The sequence below is a fragment of the Galeopterus variegatus genome, unplaced genomic scaffold (assembly GCF_000696425.1).
Source record: "Galeopterus variegatus unplaced genomic scaffold, G_variegatus-3.0.2 Scaffold2851, whole genome shotgun sequence".
NCBI classification, from domain to species: domain Eukaryota; kingdom Metazoa; phylum Chordata; class Mammalia; order Dermoptera; family Cynocephalidae; genus Galeopterus; species Galeopterus variegatus.
In genome coordinates this window covers 1-20,869 of record NW_007728962.1, presented here as the reverse complement: position 1 = coordinate 20,869, position 20,869 = coordinate 1, and the positions used below count along the sequence as shown (strand labels likewise).

At 56.1% G+C, this 20,869-nt stretch overlaps 1 protein-coding gene across 1 annotated transcript; it reads right to left on the bottom strand.

Moving 5' to 3' along the window:
• Positions 1–7,712: 7,712 nt before the first annotated feature.
• On the bottom strand, positions 7,713–20,701 carry FAM78A (family with sequence similarity 78, member A). The gene is made up of 2 exons (XM_008583204.1): positions 20,130–20,701; positions 7,713–8,297 (listed from the first exon to the last, which is right to left on the bottom strand). Exons 1-2 carry the CDS (start codon positions 20,450–20,452, stop codon positions 7,769–7,771), a joined length of 852 nt encoding a protein of 283 aa, XP_008581426.1. The 5' UTR covers positions 20,453–20,701; the 3' UTR covers positions 7,713–7,768.
• Between the last annotated feature and the right edge of the window lie 168 nt (positions 20,702–20,869).

Genomic DNA, 20,869 nt, shown 5'->3' with positions numbered 1-20,869 from the left:
GCCACCGTTCAGTGGGGGTCGTGCAAGGGAGCCCTGGGCTCGGCCCCCCAGTATAGGAGGCCACAGCCCTTTGCCCCGTCCCGTGGCAGCCCGTGAGGCAGGGGTCACCATCCGCATCCTATGGCCAAGGATGTCGCATTTTTCACCTTTGAAGTGTCAGCTGAAACGGGTTGAAAAGAAAGGCATTTTAATGTCCGATTACAAGGTCAACAGCAGCAAACACCCACTGGGCACATGGCTCCGTGCGGGGCCCTGTGCTGAGGGCTTTGCCAGGCGGTCCCACGGAGCCCTCCTTCCCTGGGAGGAGGACACGGCCCCTCCTGCAGGTGAGGACACGGAGGCTCGGGGCGCAGCGATGGGAATAGCCCAGCTCACTGAGCGCTTGCCTGGGTGGCACTGCTCCCCATGCTCCGCGTCACCTGGCCTCTGAGTGCCCCCACAGCCCTACAAGGTGAGGAACCATGTTTATCCCCATTCCACGTCTGGGAAACTGAGACCCGAGAGGAAGGTGACTTGCTCAAGGTCATGCAGCCAGGGAGGGACACGCCAACCCAGGCGGACTCACAGGACCCTCTCCTGACTCCACACCCAGCTGGCCCAGGAAATCCATTCTGAGGAAGCCTGGAGAACGACTCCTCGCACACGGCACTACGTGCAGGCTCTGACCTGTGTTCTCTTCCTCACAGACCCTTCTCCTGGTGACTGACAAGTGGCAGGCTGCTGTGCTGGGCAGTGATCCTGGGCAGACAGAGGCAGTGGCCAGAGCCTCTCCTGTTTATGGCGACCCCAGTGCCTGCACAGAGCAATGGACACGGGATGTGTCCCCCGTGGCTCCTGGAGTAACATTGTCACGGTGAGCCATCTCCCCAATGTCCTCCCTGCTCCGTTCCTCAGCCACCATGGGCTTTCCCTCCTCAGAGACTATCCCGGCGCTGCTTCCCCCCTGGAATGCCCTTCCTCGCCCCTCTCTCATGGCTGAGAAACTCCAGTTCATCCTCCAAGTGTCTGCGAAAGGCCACCTCCTCAGAGAAGCCTTCCCAGATCCTCCAGACTGGACGTGTGACATCTGTCGTGTGTTCTCATGGCGGCCTCTCTTCCCCTCACAGCCTCTGCAGACTTCGTGTCCTCGCACCAGCTCCCAGTAGCGTTTCGCTGGTCTCCTCTGGGCTGTAAGCCCTGAGCTGAAACGGTGTCTCCAACAGGTGTCTCCAACACCTGGCAAAGTACCTGGCGCCCAGGAGACGATCAAAAATACATTTGTCAAAAACGAAGTGCTGATCCATGCTACAACGTGGATGAACCTAGAAAACATTATGCTGAGTGAAGGAGCCAGACCCAAAGACCACACCTGGTATGGTTCCATCCACGTGACATGTCTGGAGAAGGGAGGTCTGTAGAGACAGAAAGTAGATTAGTGGTTGCCTGGGGCTGGGGGGTCAGGGGGATGATAACTAAAGGGCACAGTGCTTCTTTTTGAGATGACAGAAATATCCCTACATTGATTGTGGTGAGGGTTACTGCTATGGTCTGAATGTTTGTGTCCCTGCAAATTCATGTGTTGAAACCTAATCACCAATGTGCGGGTGGGCCTTTGGGAAGTGAATGGGATTAGTGCCCTTATAAAAGAGGCCCGAGAGAGACCCCTCGTCCCTTCCACCCTGTGAGGACACTGGGAGAAGGTGCTGTCCGTGAACCAGGAAGCCGGCCCTCCCCAGGCAGCACGTCTGCTGGCTCCTTGATCTTGGACTTCCAAACTCCAGAACTGTGAGGAATACATTTCTGTTGTTAGCAACGCACCCAGTCTACGGTGTTTTCATTATAGCAGTCTGAATGGACTGAGACCATCGCACAAATCTGTGCGTATGCTAAAAACCATGGAATTGAACACTTTAATGGATGTGTCGTATGGTGTGTGAATCACATCCCAATAAAGCTGTGGGGGAAAATTGTAATGCATTTGTCTTACTGTCTGACTGGCACTCAGTCTGTATTTGTTGAGGATGCTCAGAATCCTCAATAACCCAGCCTGGCCCCTGGCATGCGGCTGTCGCAGATGAATTTTGCCGTATTTGAAAAGAGGAGCCTCTGATGACTGGTTAGCTCAGTTGGTTAGAGTGTGGTGTTATAACCCCAAGGTCACAGGTTTGGATCCCTGTACTGGACAGCCACCAAGAAAAAAAAAAAAAAGAGGAGTCTCTGATCTCTCCTATAAACCATGGTTTCCATCTGATTATTTTTGGGGAGCCCCACTGGCATGTTTAACACTGAGCACAACCGCTACACCTTGGCTGGGCCCGGATGGGGGAGGTGTGCGTGCCTCCCGCCTGCGGATTAGGAAACAGGCACACGAGGTCAGGCGACTGGCCCGGCCTCACTCACCAAGACAAGTGGCAGCCAAGAATAGCACAGGGCTCGAACTGTGTCACTCTCGCTGTAAACATCCAGCCATGCCACCCTTCATCTCTCTGATTAAAAAGGGACCATAAAATAGGCACCAGGCCGACGGAGGGACTAATCCCATCTCTGCATTCCGAGCCAGGCTGTCTGGGGGAACAAGTGGGCCGGGCCCTGCCCGGACAGGATCTAGGCTGGCCTTTGCCAGGACCAAGGTCAATTTTGGGGTTTGCATCTCCAGACTCGGGCAGAGAGACAGAGTGTGTTCGTTCAGATGCGTTCTCTTGCATTTAATAGTTTCCATCGTCCAGTGCCAGCAGGGCTGCAGCAGGCTCAGCATCACGCCTCACCTAGCGAGCCATCGAGGGCAGGCCGGTGGACTGGGTGCCAGAAGTAGCAGAGAGAGCGGACGAAGAGTGGTGTCAAAGGCCAGGAATCTGAAACAGCCCAGCTCTGCAACTTCCTAGCCGAGCATCTAGCAAGCCCCATGTCCGTTCTGAGGGTCAGTTTCTTCATCTATAAAAAGGGAAGGACAGCACTGGATGTGATCGATGGTGGCAGGAAAGGGCCCTGGCAGCGCGAAGCACTCACAGTCTGGACACACGTCTCTGCACTGGTTGGTTGCATTCTAATGATTTTGAGGGAAAATTTTTGGATAGTGGGTGTGCACTAAAAATATTCGCTTTAATTGAATACTTGGACCCCAGCCAGGTGGGAAACAGTTTCTGTGGGAGTGCCCAAGCTGGATCGAGGTGGCCAAGTGATAAATAAAGCCAGAGGTGACAGAAAGAGCAGCTGGACCGTTAGAAACAGCTGAGAGCCTTGGAGGACCCCTCAAGCGACCACCTCGTGCAGTTCGCAGTGAAACTGTGTCCTTTCCGGAGCTGAGTGGGGCTTCCCTGTGGCCTCCCGGCCTAGCCTCCCGTGAGCCTACGTCCCATTTGAAATAGCTCCAGAGCAGAGGTTGGGTTCTACTGAGAAGTGACTTTAGAGGTGGAAGGCAGCCGTGCATGGGGTCACAGGGCTGCTGCTCCTCCCAGACATCGTGTACCCCACGCAGACTGTCCCAACAGCCAGGCCCCGGATCCTGGAGCAAAACTGTGACAGCTGGGCGAGGCTGGTGTCTGTATCTCTCGTCCCAGTCTGGACTTCTAAATTTAACCTGCTATCAGCTTGAGAGGCTGGAGGGCTTCCGCCGTGTGAGTAAATGCCACTTGGAATCCACTCTGCTCATAACCCCGTTCCCCGCACGCTCCCCTCCAAAACCCGTTACCCACAAACTCAGCCGCTGTCTCGCAGTCCCCTCGCAGCTGCACAGCAGCATGAGCTCCTTTGGCTTTGTGCTGAGAGGATCCAGCTCAACTTTCTCCTGCTGCTGGTTAGGCCTGCACCCTGTGCTCTGCACGCGCGTGCGCACACCCCCCCCACACACACACACCCGTGATCTCTCGTGGGCAGAGCGCAGGATCCGACTCCACAACCAAAAGCCAAACCACGACAGTGAGCAGCACCACCCAGGAGCCATGTGAGCGGAGGGCGGCCAGGGATGCCTGTTATGCAATTTCCTGCTCTGGTGTCTCCAGCCCAGCAGGAAGGACACAGAGCACAGTGGGGCTGCTGCCACGTGGACAACCCGCGGAGAAGCCAAATCCCAGGGCCGAGAGTGAATGGGGGCACCTTGTCCCCCGTGGCGATGTGGAGATGCCACCGCCCACCTGGAGGATGAGCCTGTGGTCTGCTCACTGTGGGCCACACAGAACCAGCTGCACAAAGACTAATGGGGGTGGGGGAATATTTCCTGCCCAGGGCCCCCCAGGAGAGCGGGAGCCCTGGCATGGGGCCTTTTTCATAACAGTAACCAATAATTACCAGGCCCCAAATGTGTGCCACAGTCACATCTGGAGCCGGGTTCGAATCCTGGCTCTGCCTCCTCCTAGATGTGTGGCCTGAGCAGCGTGTCAACTTCCACACTCTCCCTGTTTCCTCATCTGTAAAACGGGGTCACAATAACACCAGCCCCCCTCGTGGGGTTTTCAGGAGTTTATAGCCAGAAACAGAGCAGAACAGTGTTCACTCCACATCGGCCAGGAGGCAGCTATTCCAAAAATCCCCTTTGCCATGCAAGGTGAGTGGGGCTCATAGGGGGCTACTGTCTTGCCCAAGTTCACACCAGTGGCCTTGAACCCGTGGTCCACCTTCAGAGCCCACACCCACTCCAGAACCTCCGAGATCCCCCGCCCATCACCACAGAAGTTCCTATTAGGGGAAGGTTTTGACTCTCAGCTTTGGCCCCAGCGACCCCTGTATCATTGCTGGCCAGGAAGCAGAGCCATGTTCCGGGCTGACATTGTCCCAGCTGTTTTCCATAGGAAGACAGGTTTGCAGGTCCACAGTGTGACACAGGCTAGGGCCCAATCTGAACAGTAGTAATCACTCTTGACATGGGGGTTTCTACTGTTTGCCAAAAAGCCAGGCTGCCCCAAGTCCTAGCTTGACCTCCAACCTGCCGCCCTCCTCCAGGAGGGGTCCCAGCCAGGGCCCTTCTGGGTGCAGGGCCAACCCCAGAGCTGGCTCTTACTGGCGAGGGCTGTGGACCGAAGCGGTGGAAGGAACAGGCACATTCATGGGCTGGCTCGCTGTCTCCCGTCTTCCCAAGCCCCTAGCGCCAGAATCCCAGCCTCAGACCATCCTCCTGCCCCCCAAACACATTCACCCCCGTGGCCAGCGACTCTGAACCATCAACCCCCAAATGAACCGCTGCTTCAGAAACATGCAGATCCTAGCCAAGGCTAGTTTAAAATCAACATTTTATTTTTCTTTATGAATAGTTGTTTTTTTTAAAAAAAAAAAAGGCTCATTTTACATTTTCTTCTAGAGTCTTGCGTCTCCTGGTAAGTGCATTGGTTCGTTTTTCACAGTAGCCTCCACGACCGAGGACGGTTCTTATTGCTGGAAGGAGTGAATGTCCACGCCAGGGTGGGGGGCAGGGGGACATCAGAGGAATCGGGGCCCCGGGCAAGAAGCTGGGGTCTGTGCTGGACATGGGGAAGGAGCGGAGGGAACAGACCCAGCCAAGCAGAGCATCCTTGGCTGGATCTACAGCCTCTCCGGGGCCTTCCCAGCCCCATCTTCAGCAAGGTGGGAGGGGTGGAGAGAAACGGGCACAGGGCAAAGGTGAGCAGGCAGCAAGGTGGGCTGGGCATCGGGGGGGGGGTGCTGGCCCCTGCCTTGAGTGTTTGTTCACACTCAAGAAATGCGGGTTTGGGGGCCCCTTTGCTCCAGAGCAGCTCACAGCCCCCCTGACTGTTCTGCTCCCCAGCCCCCATTCCAGTGAGAACCCCTCAGTGATCACCCAGCCCAGAAGCAGAACTACCCCTGACCTGTCACTAGGGCCCTGTCTCCTCTTTAGTGCAACAAAGACCTGAGTATGGAGAAGGGCCTCCCCCGTCAGGAGGCCAGGTCCTGTCCCAGGCCGCCCCCTCCCCGGCCCTTCCCTAGAGGTGAAGCTGGGACCCCGTCGTTGCCCCCACTCAAGGCTACAGCCTCTGTGGGTGGCACGGTCTCCCTACACACCAAGGGGAACCTGCAGCTTCCGGGGTGGGGGGCTCCTAAGCACCGCAGCCCTGCCGGCGGCTCCAGCCCTGCACCCCAGGACAGCTGCAGCCTCCCGGCACGAGTGGCTCAGAAACGGACTGGACGTCAAGCACCCCTTGAATCAAGACGGCATCACGTGGATAAAACAGAGGACTTAGGTGGCCTCCTGCGTTGTCACCAAGACTCCTACAAATGGCTCATCTGCAGCAGAAATGGAGGATTTTCTCATCTGAAGGTTTTCTGTGCTTGATAATCATTAGTTGAATGCAGGGCCCCAGTGATGTAGCTGAGAGTTTGGCAAGCTTGAAGGAACGTGGCTTCAGTGGGGTGTCCCCTAACAGTTCCCAGGAGCAGCCTCACAGCAGACACTGCTAAGAAATCTTGGTGTTGCTCAGGACCGAGTCCTAGGGCTCCAGAGGGCCTGGGACCCAAGGGAGGGTGGGCCGCAAGGACAGGCTTCAGGCCCAGCCCCCACAGAGGCTGATGCTCTCAGCTGTGGGCCGACTCGACCCTCCAGCCCTGGGCCTGGGCTTACTTCTTGGAGGACAAGAAGCAGGGGGTCTGCCACCTGCCTCCCCAGACCTCCCAGGTCCAGGACAGCCTAGGCCTCGGGTGCCTCCACAGCCTCCTCCAGCTCCACCATCGTGGCACTTGGAGCCTGTCTGCAGCCTCCCCCAGAGTTCCTGGGAGTGGCGTCCCTGAGAACGAGCCCGCAGCCCTGCCTCAGCTCCTGTGAAGTGCAGGGGAGACCCTGGCCAAGGGCGCTGGTGCCCGCCAGCCTCAAGCCTCTACTGAGAGGCACAGCGGGAAGGGAAGCCGGTGCTTGTCCTGCCTTTGAGACTCAAACTGGGACTGTGTGTTGGCGGTCCAGGTGGCTGGCTCCCAGGCATCTGGGACCCCTGGGGATGGAAAAGGAAAAGCAGACCCATCCGAGCTTGGGTCCTAAGGACTGAGAGGGTAAAAATTCCCTGGGCCCAAGCTGTAGCCCACGGCACCCTCCCTGGGTCCTCCCCGAGCCACCCGAGGCAAGTTAAGGCTGCAGAGGAGAGGAGAGGACAGGACAAGAGAGGCGGCTGGCAGGTCTAGCCCCCGCTGGGGGACAGAAGGGGCTCTTCAGGCAGAGTCTGTCTGTGGCTCTGTGTCTGCTGGAAGGAAAGAGTGAGCAGCTGGCTTTAGGTCTCCATCTCTACCTTCTCCCCAGACAACCAGGAAGGGGGCTCAGGTGAGTCTCCATCCTGACCTCCCCCCTCCACCTGCAGAAGTCGCAGCGTCCAGTAGGAACGATCCTGCAGTAGGAACGATCCTGCCTTCTCTCTCGGTTGCATTTTTTTCCTCTACATTCAGCTTAAGGCAAACGTTTGGCAAAGCAGTCTACATAAGGCCGCATGACAGGAGGACGGGCTGGCTACTGTGACACACGCCAGCAGCGCTCAGCTCCTCCTCCTCCCGCCCCTGAACCTCATCGAGAGGAGCTTTAAAAAAGAACTGAAAAAAGCAGTGTTTCATGGAATCTGTTGCAAGTGAACGGCCAAAACTGTGAGAAAAAGGAGAGGAGAGGAGACCAGAGGTTACCCTGCAGGGCGCACATGGGTCTGTATGACCCACGTGGGTCTCCCCCGTCCCCGCCAGAAAGCAGGTGCCGAGGGCCTGAGCACAGTGAGACCCGCCCGCTGGAGCAGGTAGAATGGTTGCATTTTGCTGAATGACTGAAGAGGACGTGTGGGTTTGGTTTTGAGCAGTATATTATTTTTGAGTCTAATCTAGTGGGTGGCCCTGGTTGCTACCGGTGCTTGGGTGGGATCACCACCAGCGGCTGCCCGTACTTGGGCCGCCACATGAGGACCTGAGCATCGTTGGCGTTGGGCTTGACCAGGGCACTGGGCGGGATGGGCTCGTTCTTGCTCAGGATCTTGGGCTGGTCCTGGGCGATGGGCTCCCGCAGCCGGGCGCGCTGGCCCAGGGGCCGGTGGGGGTTCACCTCGATGCTCAGCTGCATGCGCCAGTGCAGGGTCTGCAGGATGATCATGTCGTTGGTCGAGGTGTTGGTGGCCACCAGCCACGTGGTGAAGCTCTGGTCCCGGTAGATGTTGGTGAGTTTGGCCACGTTGCTCTCGCTGACCGGCACAGCCCACGTGACACTGGGGTAGAAGTTGTCGTTCATGCTGATGATGAACTTGGAGTCTCTCTTGGTGGGGCCCACAATGGTGCACGTCTCCGTGGTGTTGCCGTACCAGGGGTAGTTCACCCCATCGGAGTCGCTGATGGCCTCGATCTTGCCCTCCTGGAGGTCAGGGAGCTCCCAGCTGGACCTGCGGGCAAGGAAGGCCAAGTCACTTGCTTGGTCACTCCTGCATCCCCATGGTGGGCCAGGGGCTGCTCTGGGCCCTGAGGACTGGGTGGATGCAGCAGACCTAGTCCCCTTTGTCCAGGGACTTACCTTCTGGAGAGGTGGCAGACATCAACACGAGGTTGGGTGAGCCAGGGGCTCCCCCAGATGTGGTCCCCCTCAATCACCACATCCTGCTCTCTAGCACCATCCCAAATCAGACTCCCCCCAGGCCAGCATGCCCCTCCCAGTCCCACAACCATTTCAGACAGGGACTAGACCTGATTGGGATTTGGGGAAACCTGAGTTAACTCTTCACCTGAGCAGGATTTGTCATTTGCAGGACCACAGTCCTGAGGAACCAGGCTGGATGCTATGCCCCCCACTCCATGTCCCAGTGCTATCAAAGTTGGGCCAACACGGACGGATACGTGGTCATCGCCCCATAGCAGGTTGGCCCAGCCCTCCAGCCCACACCTGCCCCCACACCCCAAGAAACAGTGAGTTTCCTTCTCTAGTTTTAGGGGCCCAGAGGAAGCTTCAGAGCCCAGTGGCTGTGGGGTCAGCACATCTGGGAATGAGTCCCAACACACCATTGACCAGGTGTGGCCGAGTGCAAGTGCCTGCCCTCTCTGGGCTTCAGTGTCTCATCCGAGAAAGGGGGAGATTCGGCCTCTCTCTCCCAGCATGCCTGGAGCCCGTCCCCTCCACGACCCCTCCACCACACGGGTCTGGACTCCCTGTCTCTCGCCCATGCAAGAGACAGCACCAGGAGAGGCTCCAGGGGGCTGAGATGCCCCTCCCCCCCCCCACTGCCCATGCTGTCCCTCCGCTCCGACTTGCCTAGAAGAGGCAGCAGCCATGCAGCCACCACTGCAAGGACACTCCTGCTGGTTGGCCCCTTTTTTAGAGCAATACAACCAGAGAAAACCTGACATGGACCCCCTCCCCAAATTCAGCGCTCAGTCCCACCCCAAGGCCAACTTCATGGTACCTCCTGGGCTGGCCACAGAGGGCTTTGCTGCAGCGGCTGCTCTGGGGACAGCCTGCGTGTCTAGCTTCGAGGGGAGAGTGGGTCTGATTAGAGACCACCCAGGCTGCGCAGAGTCAGCCTGACCTGCCTACACCTGCTGGGGCCAGAGTGGCCGCCAAGCTGTCCAGAGCTCGGACTCGGGACCCCACCGGCTGCAAGTGTCAGCTGCCACCTCAGTGGCATGAGACCCCAGGCAAGGTGCTACCCCTCTCTGGACCCAGTACTCATCACACAATGTCCTTGGGTCACTGCAAGGACTGAAGGCAGTACACAAAGCAAAGGCCCTTCACTGGTGGTGGCCAGCACCTCTGTCACTTTTATTGAAATAATAATAACTCTCAGAAGCTGTTCTGGGGACATACAGATCCCACACTCCCGTGAGTCTGTGGGCATGGTGGCGTCTGAGGACCCACCCGGGCTGTAGGGGCGCGTTAGCATCGCAGACTCCCGGACAATCATCTCCATCTGACCCCACCCTACAGATAAAGGCGGTGAGGGCAGGCGGTGGAGGGTTAGGCAACTTCTTCCCAAGGAGATTTGGCTCAGGACCCCGGGGCCTGACTTGCTCCATCCTGTTTCCGCCTTGGCCCCTGTAATACTGAGCTCAGGACACCCTGCACCCACCGCCCCTCTGACACCCGCGTACGCCAGCAGTGCTCTCCAGGAACACAGTGTGTTTAAATACTCACTCCCGTCCACAGCGACCAACCCAAGCGTCCATCGGCGGGTGATCAGATAAACGAAACGCTCTGTCCTTACAACGGCAGATTATTCAGCCTCAGATGGAAGGAATTCTGACACATGCTACAACAGGGATGGGCCTCCAGACACTGCTACATGAAAGACGCCAGTCACAAAAGGACAAATACTGTAGGGTTCCACTTATATGACAGACCTGGAGGATTCATAGCGACAGACAGTAGAATGGAGATTGCCAGGGGCTGGGGGAGGTGGGGATGGGGAGTCCGTGTCTCACGGGGACAGTGTTAGTTTGGGAAGACGAAAAGGTTCTGGAGAAGGACAGTGGGGACGGCTGCCCAACAGCATGAATGTCCTTAATGCCACTGACTGTGCACTTAAACATGGTTAAGATAGTAAATTTTATATTATGTGCACTTTACCATAATAAAAACAAAATGCACTCATCTACTGAAACGCACTGTGTAATGTTAACAGCAAAATTGGGGCCACGATAGGAAGAATAATTAGAAATGTGCCTTTACTAATGTTTCTGTTCATTTCATTAAAAGCTCAGAAATTCAAGGAACTCTGGCCTCGTGGGCCAGCTCCTGCCCGCCCCTGAGCACATCAAACTCTGAGGGGACCTGGCAGCCTCAGACAACCTCACGTTTCTAAAGTATGCACTGGTCCCTAAGATTCTGGGTCCCCACAGTGGTGGGCATGAGCCTGCTGATCCAGTCCCCCTGCACAGACGGGCGCCATGGACCAGAGAAGAGGACTGGGGTGCCTGTCCCGAGTCTCTCAGAGCCGGGTGCCTTTGCCCACCTGGGCCCAGCCCTGTTTCAGAAGACACTCCCTCTGTCCTCTCCCAGAGCTTACACTTGCTTGGAAAAGTTTCTTTTTTAAAGACAGACAGCAAACTTGCAAAGGGGACCTTGTTCTTGCCTTGGCCCCTTTCACTTCCACAGCCTTGTTTTGGGGAATGGGGCCTAACATCAGAGTGGCTGCTCTGTGACCCCGGCCATGGGGTGTCCCGTCTTGCCCCCACTCCCAAATGCCCCAGCCCTGGCTCCTTCACAGACAGTGATGATTCAGGAGCAGGCCAGCAGCAGTGTCTCGTGGAGTATTACTCAGAACCAGGGCCAGGTCATCAAGAGGACAGCATGGGTCCCACCGGAGAGGTGGGATGCCACGTGGTCAAGGGCACAGCTCAGGAAGACACGGAGGAGCCCTGGGTCCCATCTCAGCCCTGGCTACCAGCTCTGTGATCAAGTCACAAACTCTGAGCCTCTGCCTCCGCATCAGTAGCCCGTGGATAATCCTACCCACCTCCACCTGCCAGGTTTTCGTGATGATTCAATGCATTACCACATGCCACCTGGTGCGCAGTCACCAGCAATAGATGGAAACCGCTGGAGACCATCTGAGAGTGGTGTCAGCAGTTAGGGGTACACCTCTAACGCTAACGGACCTATTAGCCCCAATGTGATCTGAAGCCTTTTTTGGCCTCGTTTATATTTTCAGATTATACACGCTCTTCCAGTAATGAATTCCATACAGTTAACTGCCTCTGCAAGACTTTCTGTTGCTCATTCTAGAACGACTTTGAGCTTCAAGGCAGACCCTCAGTTCCCTGCTACACATGGTGGAGGGTGAACTCAGACCCCAGTTCTGACACTCTGAGCCTTCTCCACATTTGCACGATGGGACAATAAGGGCTCCTACCCCACAACACCTGCGAGCATATGCCACCAAAAGACACGAGCAAAGCTCCAGCGACCGCAGTCTGTACACTCAGGAAGCCACCTGCATCCATGGCCACAGACAGCGACAGTCAGGGCCGCCCATCATCCTCCCGTCCTCGTCCTCCCAGGTGTGGGAATTCAAAGGACAGCAGGCAGGGCCAGGCTTGAACCTGGACCTCAGGATGCCTCCCAGGCCCCGCACATCATGTCTGAGACGACTCTTGAGCTTCCCTCCACATCCCATCGGCATCCACTAAACACACGCTTGCAGAGCACCTGCCCTTGACACTGGCCATGAAGCCATGCGAGGAAAAGCCATGCGGGGCAAGCACGCTGCCCCGGTCAGCCGTGTTGGGGGGTCCCGCGCCATCCCTGCCTCTCTCTCTCACCTCGAGAATGTTTCCCTTTTCCTTTGCCTTCACCCTGGCCAGGACCCCTCTCCCCTTCCTGGTCTCCCACCCTCTGCAATCTGTTCTCCCAGAGTCCGAGTGATCTTTTAAAAACACAAAGCTGATCACATTGTTCTGAACCTGTTAGACCTGCCGTGACTCCCACTGCCCTTCAAGCCAGATGCAGTTGGAGCCTAGAGCCCCGTGTGCACACACACGCATGCACACGTGCACACACACACCCATCCTCCCAGGGCTCCAGATCCACCAGCTCATCCTCAGTTCCTCTCAAGAGCCATGCCCCTCCCATCTCGGGGCCTTCTACCAGGAGCAGCGACCTCCTCCCCCTCCCCCCTCCTCCTTCTGTCCTAGTTAGTAGCTGCCCGCTGCTCAACTCTGGAGCCACCACCCCAGCGATGCATGCCCTGACGCCTCCTACAAGGCCAGGTACACTAGCATCCAACACCATGGATCCTTGTCCTGTTGCTTCCTGACACATGCTCAGAGCAATTAATTATGTGATCGTTTGTTGACAACCTCTTCCTCAGACCACAGGGGTCGAGAGGGCAGGGGCCATGCCTGTCTTGCCCATTGCCATATATCCAGGATTCATCCTAGTGCCTGGCCCAGAATCAGGTACAGTCAATATTTGTGGCTTGGATCAATGACTGTCAGCAGCATTCTGGGTCTCCTCTTCAGGGCCCTGGGCCCCGGGCCCCCAAGAGGGTCTCCATAACGATCCAAGGGCACCAAAAGCAGCTCGGTGCCGCTGCCCACCCTGCAGAGCTGCGGCTGCAATAGCCACTTGCAGGACGGGTTGTCACCACAGCAATGCCAGTGACAGCATTACCACTCCCTGAGCACAAGGGATGTGCTGGGCACCATACATACTCTGGGGCTGGGGCTGCGGGTGCATTTTATAGAGGAGACTTATTGAACTCGGAGGCCTGATTCAAGGTCGCACACCTGGGGAGCAACTGGGCCAAGGCCCACACCCTGAGCCAGTTCCTATCCACCCGGCCTCTAGTGGAACCTCGCCCAGCATGCACGCACACATATGCATGTACACATGTATACACATGCATGCACACACATGCATGTGCATGCACAGACGTGCACACACATGCATGTATGCACAAATACAGACAAAGAGGTTCTGAGCAGCAAGACCAACCAAGTGTGAGTCTGAAGGGATTAGAGAAAGGCCTTCTCTGGAGGTTGGAGATGGGGTTGAGGCTGCTGCTGAGGGGGCACAAACAAGGGGTGAGTGAGGGTCACCCTGTGGGTGACCAGTTCAGGTTCCCAGCTGAGCCACCAGACAGGAGCTGGACCAGCAAAAAGGCCTCTCGGTGGAGAGGAAAGGAAACCAGGATGTCCAGAGGCTTTCGGGTGTGCCTTGGAGAGGGGGTGTGACTGGCCACCTGCCTGACCTGGGACCAGGCGGACTCGAGCACACCTTTCTGACTTCTTCAGGAAGAGCATCCCAACTGACGGTTCCAGTCTTTCCCCACGACTGTGGCTGAGTCCTCTTCCCTGCCAGGCGAGCCTGGACTTTCCCCCCCACATGAGCAGGGCCCCTCAAGTCCCCAGGGATTTCCATCTCTTTCCCATCAAATGTTAGGGTCCCCGGGGCTCTCTTTGTCTATGAATCCCCAGGCTCCAGGACAGAATTCTGGACTCTGGAGCCAGAAGATCCAAGTCCATTTTGTTTCAACGTCGAGTTTATCAAACATCACAGCTCTTTCTGCATTTTGGTCCTGACTACATGTGTCCTGGATTCTTACTCATTTAATTGTCTCCCTTAATCACTTTTTTAAAAACTCAACTAAATTTAGTCTCTCCTAAGAAACACCTTTGAGTTAAAGATTGGAAATGCTAGAATATAGATATATAGATATTGATATATACTCTGTAGATGTATTTTCTATTATGCATTAAATATGTTACTTCGAAGTAAAATTTAGCCTTAAGTGATTTCACGCAAATATTATTTCACCTCCCACAAGCAGTGAGCATTCTGCACTTTAAGAAAGACTTTTACAGATAAGGACTTGAGGCTCCAGGGCAAAGGGTCTGTCCAAGGCAGGGGACTGTCTTGCCCAGCCCTGGTTTCAATCCCCTCACACAGGCCAGGTGGGATTTCAGTGATTATCTCACCTGGTCCCCAATTGTATAGATTTTACAATTTGGTAAAATGTGCAGAGTACACATTCTGTACAAAGTTTTACAATTTTACAGAAACCGAGGCCCAGGAGCCCCACTTCCATGCCGGCCTGGGATCCTGATTTCCCTGTTTCCCTCTCACCCACGCTGCATGCAGCTCCTGGGCTGTCCCTCCCCAGCCCAGGTCACCAGGCCCTGCTCACCGAGCTTCCCCCAGCAAGCACTGGCTCGCAGCCCCGAGGGAGGGGCTGCAGCTGTCACCTCCCTCAGGGCCTGCTCCTGGAGCTTCCCCCAAAACAAGCCCCACTCTTCCGGGCCACCCTCTTCCTGCCCACCTCGCCCTCGTGACCCCGGCTGCAACCCTGGGCCCAACATGAAGAGGAAAGACCAACGGTGCCTGTTTTAGTCTTTAGTTATAAAACGTGTGCTTTTCGTTTAAAAAAAAAAACGGAGCCACGAAGAGGCATGAGTGAGAACCGAAACCCACCTCCTCCATGCCGCCCCTCCCCCCAGGCTACTCACCACATTACATTTGGGTAAACATCCTTCTAGACCTTTCCGTCTGCATATACACACAGGATATGTTCCCATTTTTAGTGTTTTCTTTTTAACAAAAATGGGTTCCTCTACCCTAAATATTGTTTGACCATATTTTTTTAATGCAACCATATATAACCTTTTCCCACGTGTGAGCGTCTGTCCATAGCTCCTCCTGGTCACTTGCAGCAGCCTCGCTGTTCCCTGCACTGTAGACAGACCATAATTTCACCCCTCGAGTTGCTATTAGGAACGGCGCTGGAGTTAACATCCTCACACATGCATGAGTCTTTAGGGACTGGCTCTTCCATTCTCACGTTCACTAATTCATCCATTCAGAAGACTGTCGCCTCCGACATGCTGGGCCCTGGGCTGGGGACGTAAGACGAGCTCTACATGCAGAACAGCAGAGTTGAAGGGCGTGCACGGGGGAGGTTGTAACAGGTGTAGCTGAGCTCACCGCAGAGCTGCCTCAACTGCATTCCCACAAACAGCAGGTGAGGGGCTCCCCTTCCCCGAACACTGGGCACGACCAAGCTTTTACATTTTCACCCAGATCCAATCAGTAAAAAAAAACGATCTCAGTATTTAACTTGTTATTTCTCTCATGCCAACGGCTGCTGGTGCCTTCTCGCATGTCTCCGGGCGCAGCCAGCTTGTTTCCCACACTCGGAAGGTGACCGAGGGCTGCAGCGATCGCTTGGCCGGGCCAGTCCAGGGAGAGTTCTCTTTGGGCTGGGCCATCTCCCGCCCCACTTCCTCCCACCCCAGAGCTTTGAAACAAGGACTTCCCTCTCCCCCCACCCGACTCTGGCCTCCGCCAGGGCCTGGCAGATGGGGGAGGCCACCTTCCGGTCACAGAGAGGAAGCCTTGTCCTCAATTGTTCTGAGTGGAGCCTGAAGCTCAGGCCCCGGCTGCAGGAAGAGGCCACGTGGTCACCAGGGAATTCCTCCACTGCCCGGCCCCAGATGTGCTGGCGCAGAGCAAGCCTCTGTGGGCAAGCAGCTTCAGGTCTCAGGCTGTGTCCTCGTCATAAAGTGAGGACCTCATGAGGTCCTGGGGAGGACACCTGGAGCTAACATAGTGGAAAGGGAGCCGAAGACAGCCATTCCCAACATCATCACAGCAGGGCTGGGTGCACCCCAGCTCTGGTGTTCCCCTACCGCTGCCTGCCCTGTCCCACCAGCCTCTCGTAAGTCTGTGACATCAGATGTCAGCACATTTTGGCCAGAAAGACCCCCAGAGTTCTCACAGCCCAAGGCTCTCATGCTAGACAGGTATCTGAAAGCCAGGAGAAGGGATAACATCACCACAATAATACCGCAATCTGACTCTCTGCCAGGCGTGGCATAATGAATAGTAAATTATTAGTAAGTACATCTCATAATTACGGTATTGATCACGACCACGTATTGAGTGCCGAGTATGCACCGGGCACTGGGCTAAGCTCTCACCATGCACCATCTCATTTAAACTTCAAAACGACATATGAGGTTTGTACAAGGATCCTCATTTCATAGATGGGAACAGTGAGGCTCAGACAGTTTAAGAGACTGGCCCAGGGGTGTGGAGCTGGGGTCCACACCCTGCTGGACATGTATGCAGGGCAGGGGCACTGTCAACCCAAAGAGACCCTCCCCGACCTCACCCCCAAGTCTACCTGTTGGCAGAATCCTGAGCCATAAACTGCCCTTGGCCTCAGTCTTGGCCATGGGGCAGGTTTCCTGGGGACCCCAGAGAAGGGCAAACTGGGGACAATGTAAAGTGTCTCCCACACAGGCGAGAAATTGTGACTTGTCACTTAGAAGACTCTGTGCCAGCTGACAGGTGGCAGTTGAGGAATTGCGGAGGACGGGTTGTGGAGGCAGGTGTCTCCAACAATTTGGAGGGGGGGTTGGCTTTTAAAGCAATGTGGGCTGGACCCAAAACTGCATAGAGTCCTCTTAAGCTGGTGCAGAGAAACTCGCCGTTCCCAGCTCTTGTCTGTGCAGGTCAGGGTATTACTGAGGTGGCAGGGTTTATTTCAAATCCAGAATGTCATTCTAAAAAGTTCTCCTCCTGGCTTAGAGATTAACTTCAAGCAGAGATAACATTTGGGGGTATTATGGATTTTGACTAAGTATCTGGAATTAATATTCTGAATACCAGCCCATTCGTGAGGAATGGAAGCCCTGGCCTGGCCTTCGCTCAATTGCTTAGGTTAACCCGCTGTCCCCTCCCGGGCCACTAAAGCCAGTGCCTGGGTTTCATCTTAATGCTTTGAATTGTCTGGGTTGAGTCCAGCGGTTCTTAACCAGGAGTGATTTCACACTCCTCCCAGGGGACATAGGGCCATGTCTGGGAGACATCCCGTGGTTGTCACCACGTGGGGGGTGCTACTTGCCCGAGAGACCAGGAACGGAGCCAACACCCACCATGCACAGGCCAGCCCCTGCATGAAGAAGGGCCCCACTGTGGTCCAGGCACAGCAGGAGGACCACTGCGGGCTGGCTGAGGCTTCTGGGCAATCCCACCCACTCACCACCCCACTTTCTTCCATGCCATAAGGCTTAAAAACTGGGAAGACAGTAGTTACTCCAAGAGGTCTAGGGTAGGGAAGATGGGAAGGGTCTTTAAAATCCCATCCAAATGCTTCTGTTTACATTCAGGAGGGAGCCAGATGTCGGACCCTGTTCAGGCCTTTTCCACAGGAGCCCTTCTCATTTCCAAAAGGCACGGGTCGAACACAGGGCTCTGCCCACGGATTGGAGGGACTGTACCAGTCGGCAATTCAGTTCCCTTAGACAACTCGGTGGATTAATAATGAGCAGTCAAGCAGCTTCCTCCTCTGCCTTTCAGCCACAGGATGGTCACCTACTCCTGTCCTTCCACTGAGTCCTCACAGCAGCCTACAGGAGTTCTCTCCTTATCCCCATTGGCAGATGACAAAAGGGACCCTCCGAGGCTGCCTTGCCAAGGCCCCAGAGCCAGCACCGCTCCCATGACCGCTCCGAGCTGCCCCTCCCAGGGAGCCTCAGCTCAGCCCTTCCCCGGGGCAGGTCCCATCCCAACTGGCATGAGAACCCAGTGCATCCAGGGAGAGTGAGCTGGGCAGCATGGAAAGGGCCCTGCCCGGAAGTGGTGCCCCAACAGGGGGAGGACAAAGGGACAGCGAGGAAGATGGCCTTCAGCTTCTTTAAAACTCAAAGCGCTCACATTCTTTTTAAATTTTGAAAAGTCAGAGAGTGGGCTCTCTATGACAGAGGAAGACCTGGGCTGGGGGAGAAAACTGATTACAAGCAGGGGCTGGCATCTGCCCTGATTCCATAGTCCAGCCACAATCGTCCACGTGTGCAGGACCATCGCTCTCCCCCTGGTACAACAGCAACGTTAAGGACGACCAACGGGAGCTCGGCCCAGTGCTGACCGCTTGACAAATGTGGTCTTGAGGAATTGTCACAATAAGCCACGGGGAAGGGGCTATACTATTAGCCTTCATTTGCAAATGAGCAAACTGAGGCCCGAGTGGTTAAAGAACTTGCCTAGGGTCACACCCTGGGAAGTGACAGAGCCTGGCCTCCTGCCCAGGTCTGCTTGATCACAGAGTCTAAGCGTGCATGAGGCTGTTCTAACCAGGAACCGACGACTGGCACAGCAAGGGTGACATCGACTCAGGTTCCTCACTTGGGCCTGTCTCCAGCACCAGTGCCCAAAGGGACTCAGAGCCACCAAATGGAGAACACGGCCCCAGGCACCGGAAGGAGCTGGAAACCCCCATGTACGGATCGGGAAGCTGAGGCTCTGAGTCAGGGAGAGCCAGGTCTGCACCTTGGGCTCGTGCCTTTCCAAGTTTAGAAGGACCCTCTGCCTTCCCTACTCCTTCTAGGGAAGAAACTGGGCTGAGCCTAAAACCCCTAGGAAAACCTTTGTTTCTTGACAACTGTCCCGGATGCCTTCCAAAGCCAGAGGAGGTTTCTCCGCCTTAGTCTTCTTAGAAAAGGTCCTCATCAAATAACTAAGAATCATGTTTCCCTTCTCAGAATGGAGAGTCAACCCCTGCCCCCACCCCGAATTAGATTCACAGCTGCTCTTGAGCATTGCAGGGCTCAGTGCAGAAACCAAGGTGTTGGAGGGGACCCGAGGAGTGTCACCCACCTGCACCTCTTTGGAGCGATCATGGTTACACCCTGGTCTTAAGTCTTTCTAAGGTCTTTGCCTTAGAACTTTGGAGTCATCAAGTGGGGAAGTCACAAGATCTGGTGTCCAGCCACCCGCCACCCCATGACGTTCTTAAATCAGTGATGAATTCCAACTCCTGGGGCAATTCTGCTCTCTCTTCCTCACTTGCCAAACCGGGAAGTGATGTTGCAGAGGGTGGACACTGAACGACAGGCTACAGGAGAGTGTCCATGGACAGTCACGGGGGTCAAAGTGGGGGTCTGCCCCTCGGGGCCCACCTAGCTCTCTCAGAAGGGTCCTTGTGCTGGGAAACAGCTCCTTTTGCTGCCCCTGTCTTAGGGCAACCCTTCAAGTTAAGTCCCTTTCCCTCTACCACCGGGGATGGCCTTCTCTGGGGTCAGAGAACAGGCCAGAGAAGAAGACCCAGGATCCCAGGGTCCCCACTGAGTTCTACATCATCCTAGGAACTGGCTGGAGACGAGAGGCCAGTGGGCTCCTCTTAGTTGCTCCTACCTAGGGCCCCACTGGAAGGACACTGGACGTTCGATGGCTGCCTCGGGACAGAAAGTTCCACATTGCAAAGCAAACCAAGTTTCTAAAACCCGTCCTCTCCAACAGCAAAGCACTCCTCCAGGTCCTGATGCGCATTTGAAAACCCTGGAGACCCACGTTGAGGCCCAACCACAAAGCCCTGAACCAAGAGGAATGGAGGCCTAGAGGGCCCTGAGTGTCTGCCACGTGTGCGCAGGACGGCCTGAGCCGGGGGGCAGAGCTGTAGCCTCTTTGGTGACCCCTAACGGCACTGACACTCCTGCTTTGCCAAAGAGGCGTGCGGAAGGACCTCTGCTTTCTCAGCATCTTGCAGGGAAGGACACAGAAACCTCGGACCCTGGGACAGTGGCAAGATAGGTCCCAGAGCCAAGACCCCAGTCTGTATCAACAGGCAAATCCTCCAGGAGTCACTGGCCAAGAAGGACTCAGAGGCTCTTCCATACCTGCCTGAATCTCCCCTCTGGCCCCGCCCAGACCCCTCTCCCCCTGGCATCTCTAAACCCTCCCCCCGGGTCCCCACGCCGGGCCACGGCGCGTGTCCCTGAGTAGTACTCACATGCCCTGCTCCCCGTACTGGTTGTAGAACTCCATGTGGCTGCACGCCTGGATCCAGCCCACTATCCAGGTCTCCTTCTTGGGGATGGGCGGCATGACCACCTGGGCCGAGGCCCGGAAGTGGGGCGTCCGGTAGCGGAGCACCACGCTGGAGGACTCGTCGATGCTGGTGGGGATGGGGTCGATGGAGGCTTTCACGTCAATCACCGTGATCCCTTCCCGGAAGACTCTGGCTTTGCCTCCGATGCTCTGAATACAGCCCATGGCACACAGGACCGCTCTGATCTCCAGGGAAGGACAGCAGTCCCAGAAGAATCCGGGCATTGAGAGGCCGCGGCTGCCGGGCCGGTGCGGACGGCGCTGCTCTGCAGTCTCAGATCTCAAGCCCGATATCCATAGGATAGAACGTTCACCGAGCGGAGGGGGTCGGCATCTCACCGGCCGGGCCTGCTTATAGACGAGGGCTCTGCTGCATGGCGAGAGCGCTGGGCTCCCCCTTCTCCCGGCAGTGGACAAAAATCACCGATATTCTTTGGGTTAAAAACAGAAAACTTTGGCATTCAAGGCATAACCACGTTGTTCTGACATCCAGTCCTTCCGTGCCTCACGCGCGGGGACGGCGGCTCAGAGACTGTCGCTGAAGTCTCCGGAGGAAGGAGGCCAGCGCCGGCGGGCACATAAATAAGGAAGGCTCGGTCCCCGCGCGGCCGCGCCGCCCTCGCCGCAGGACCCGACTTCCTG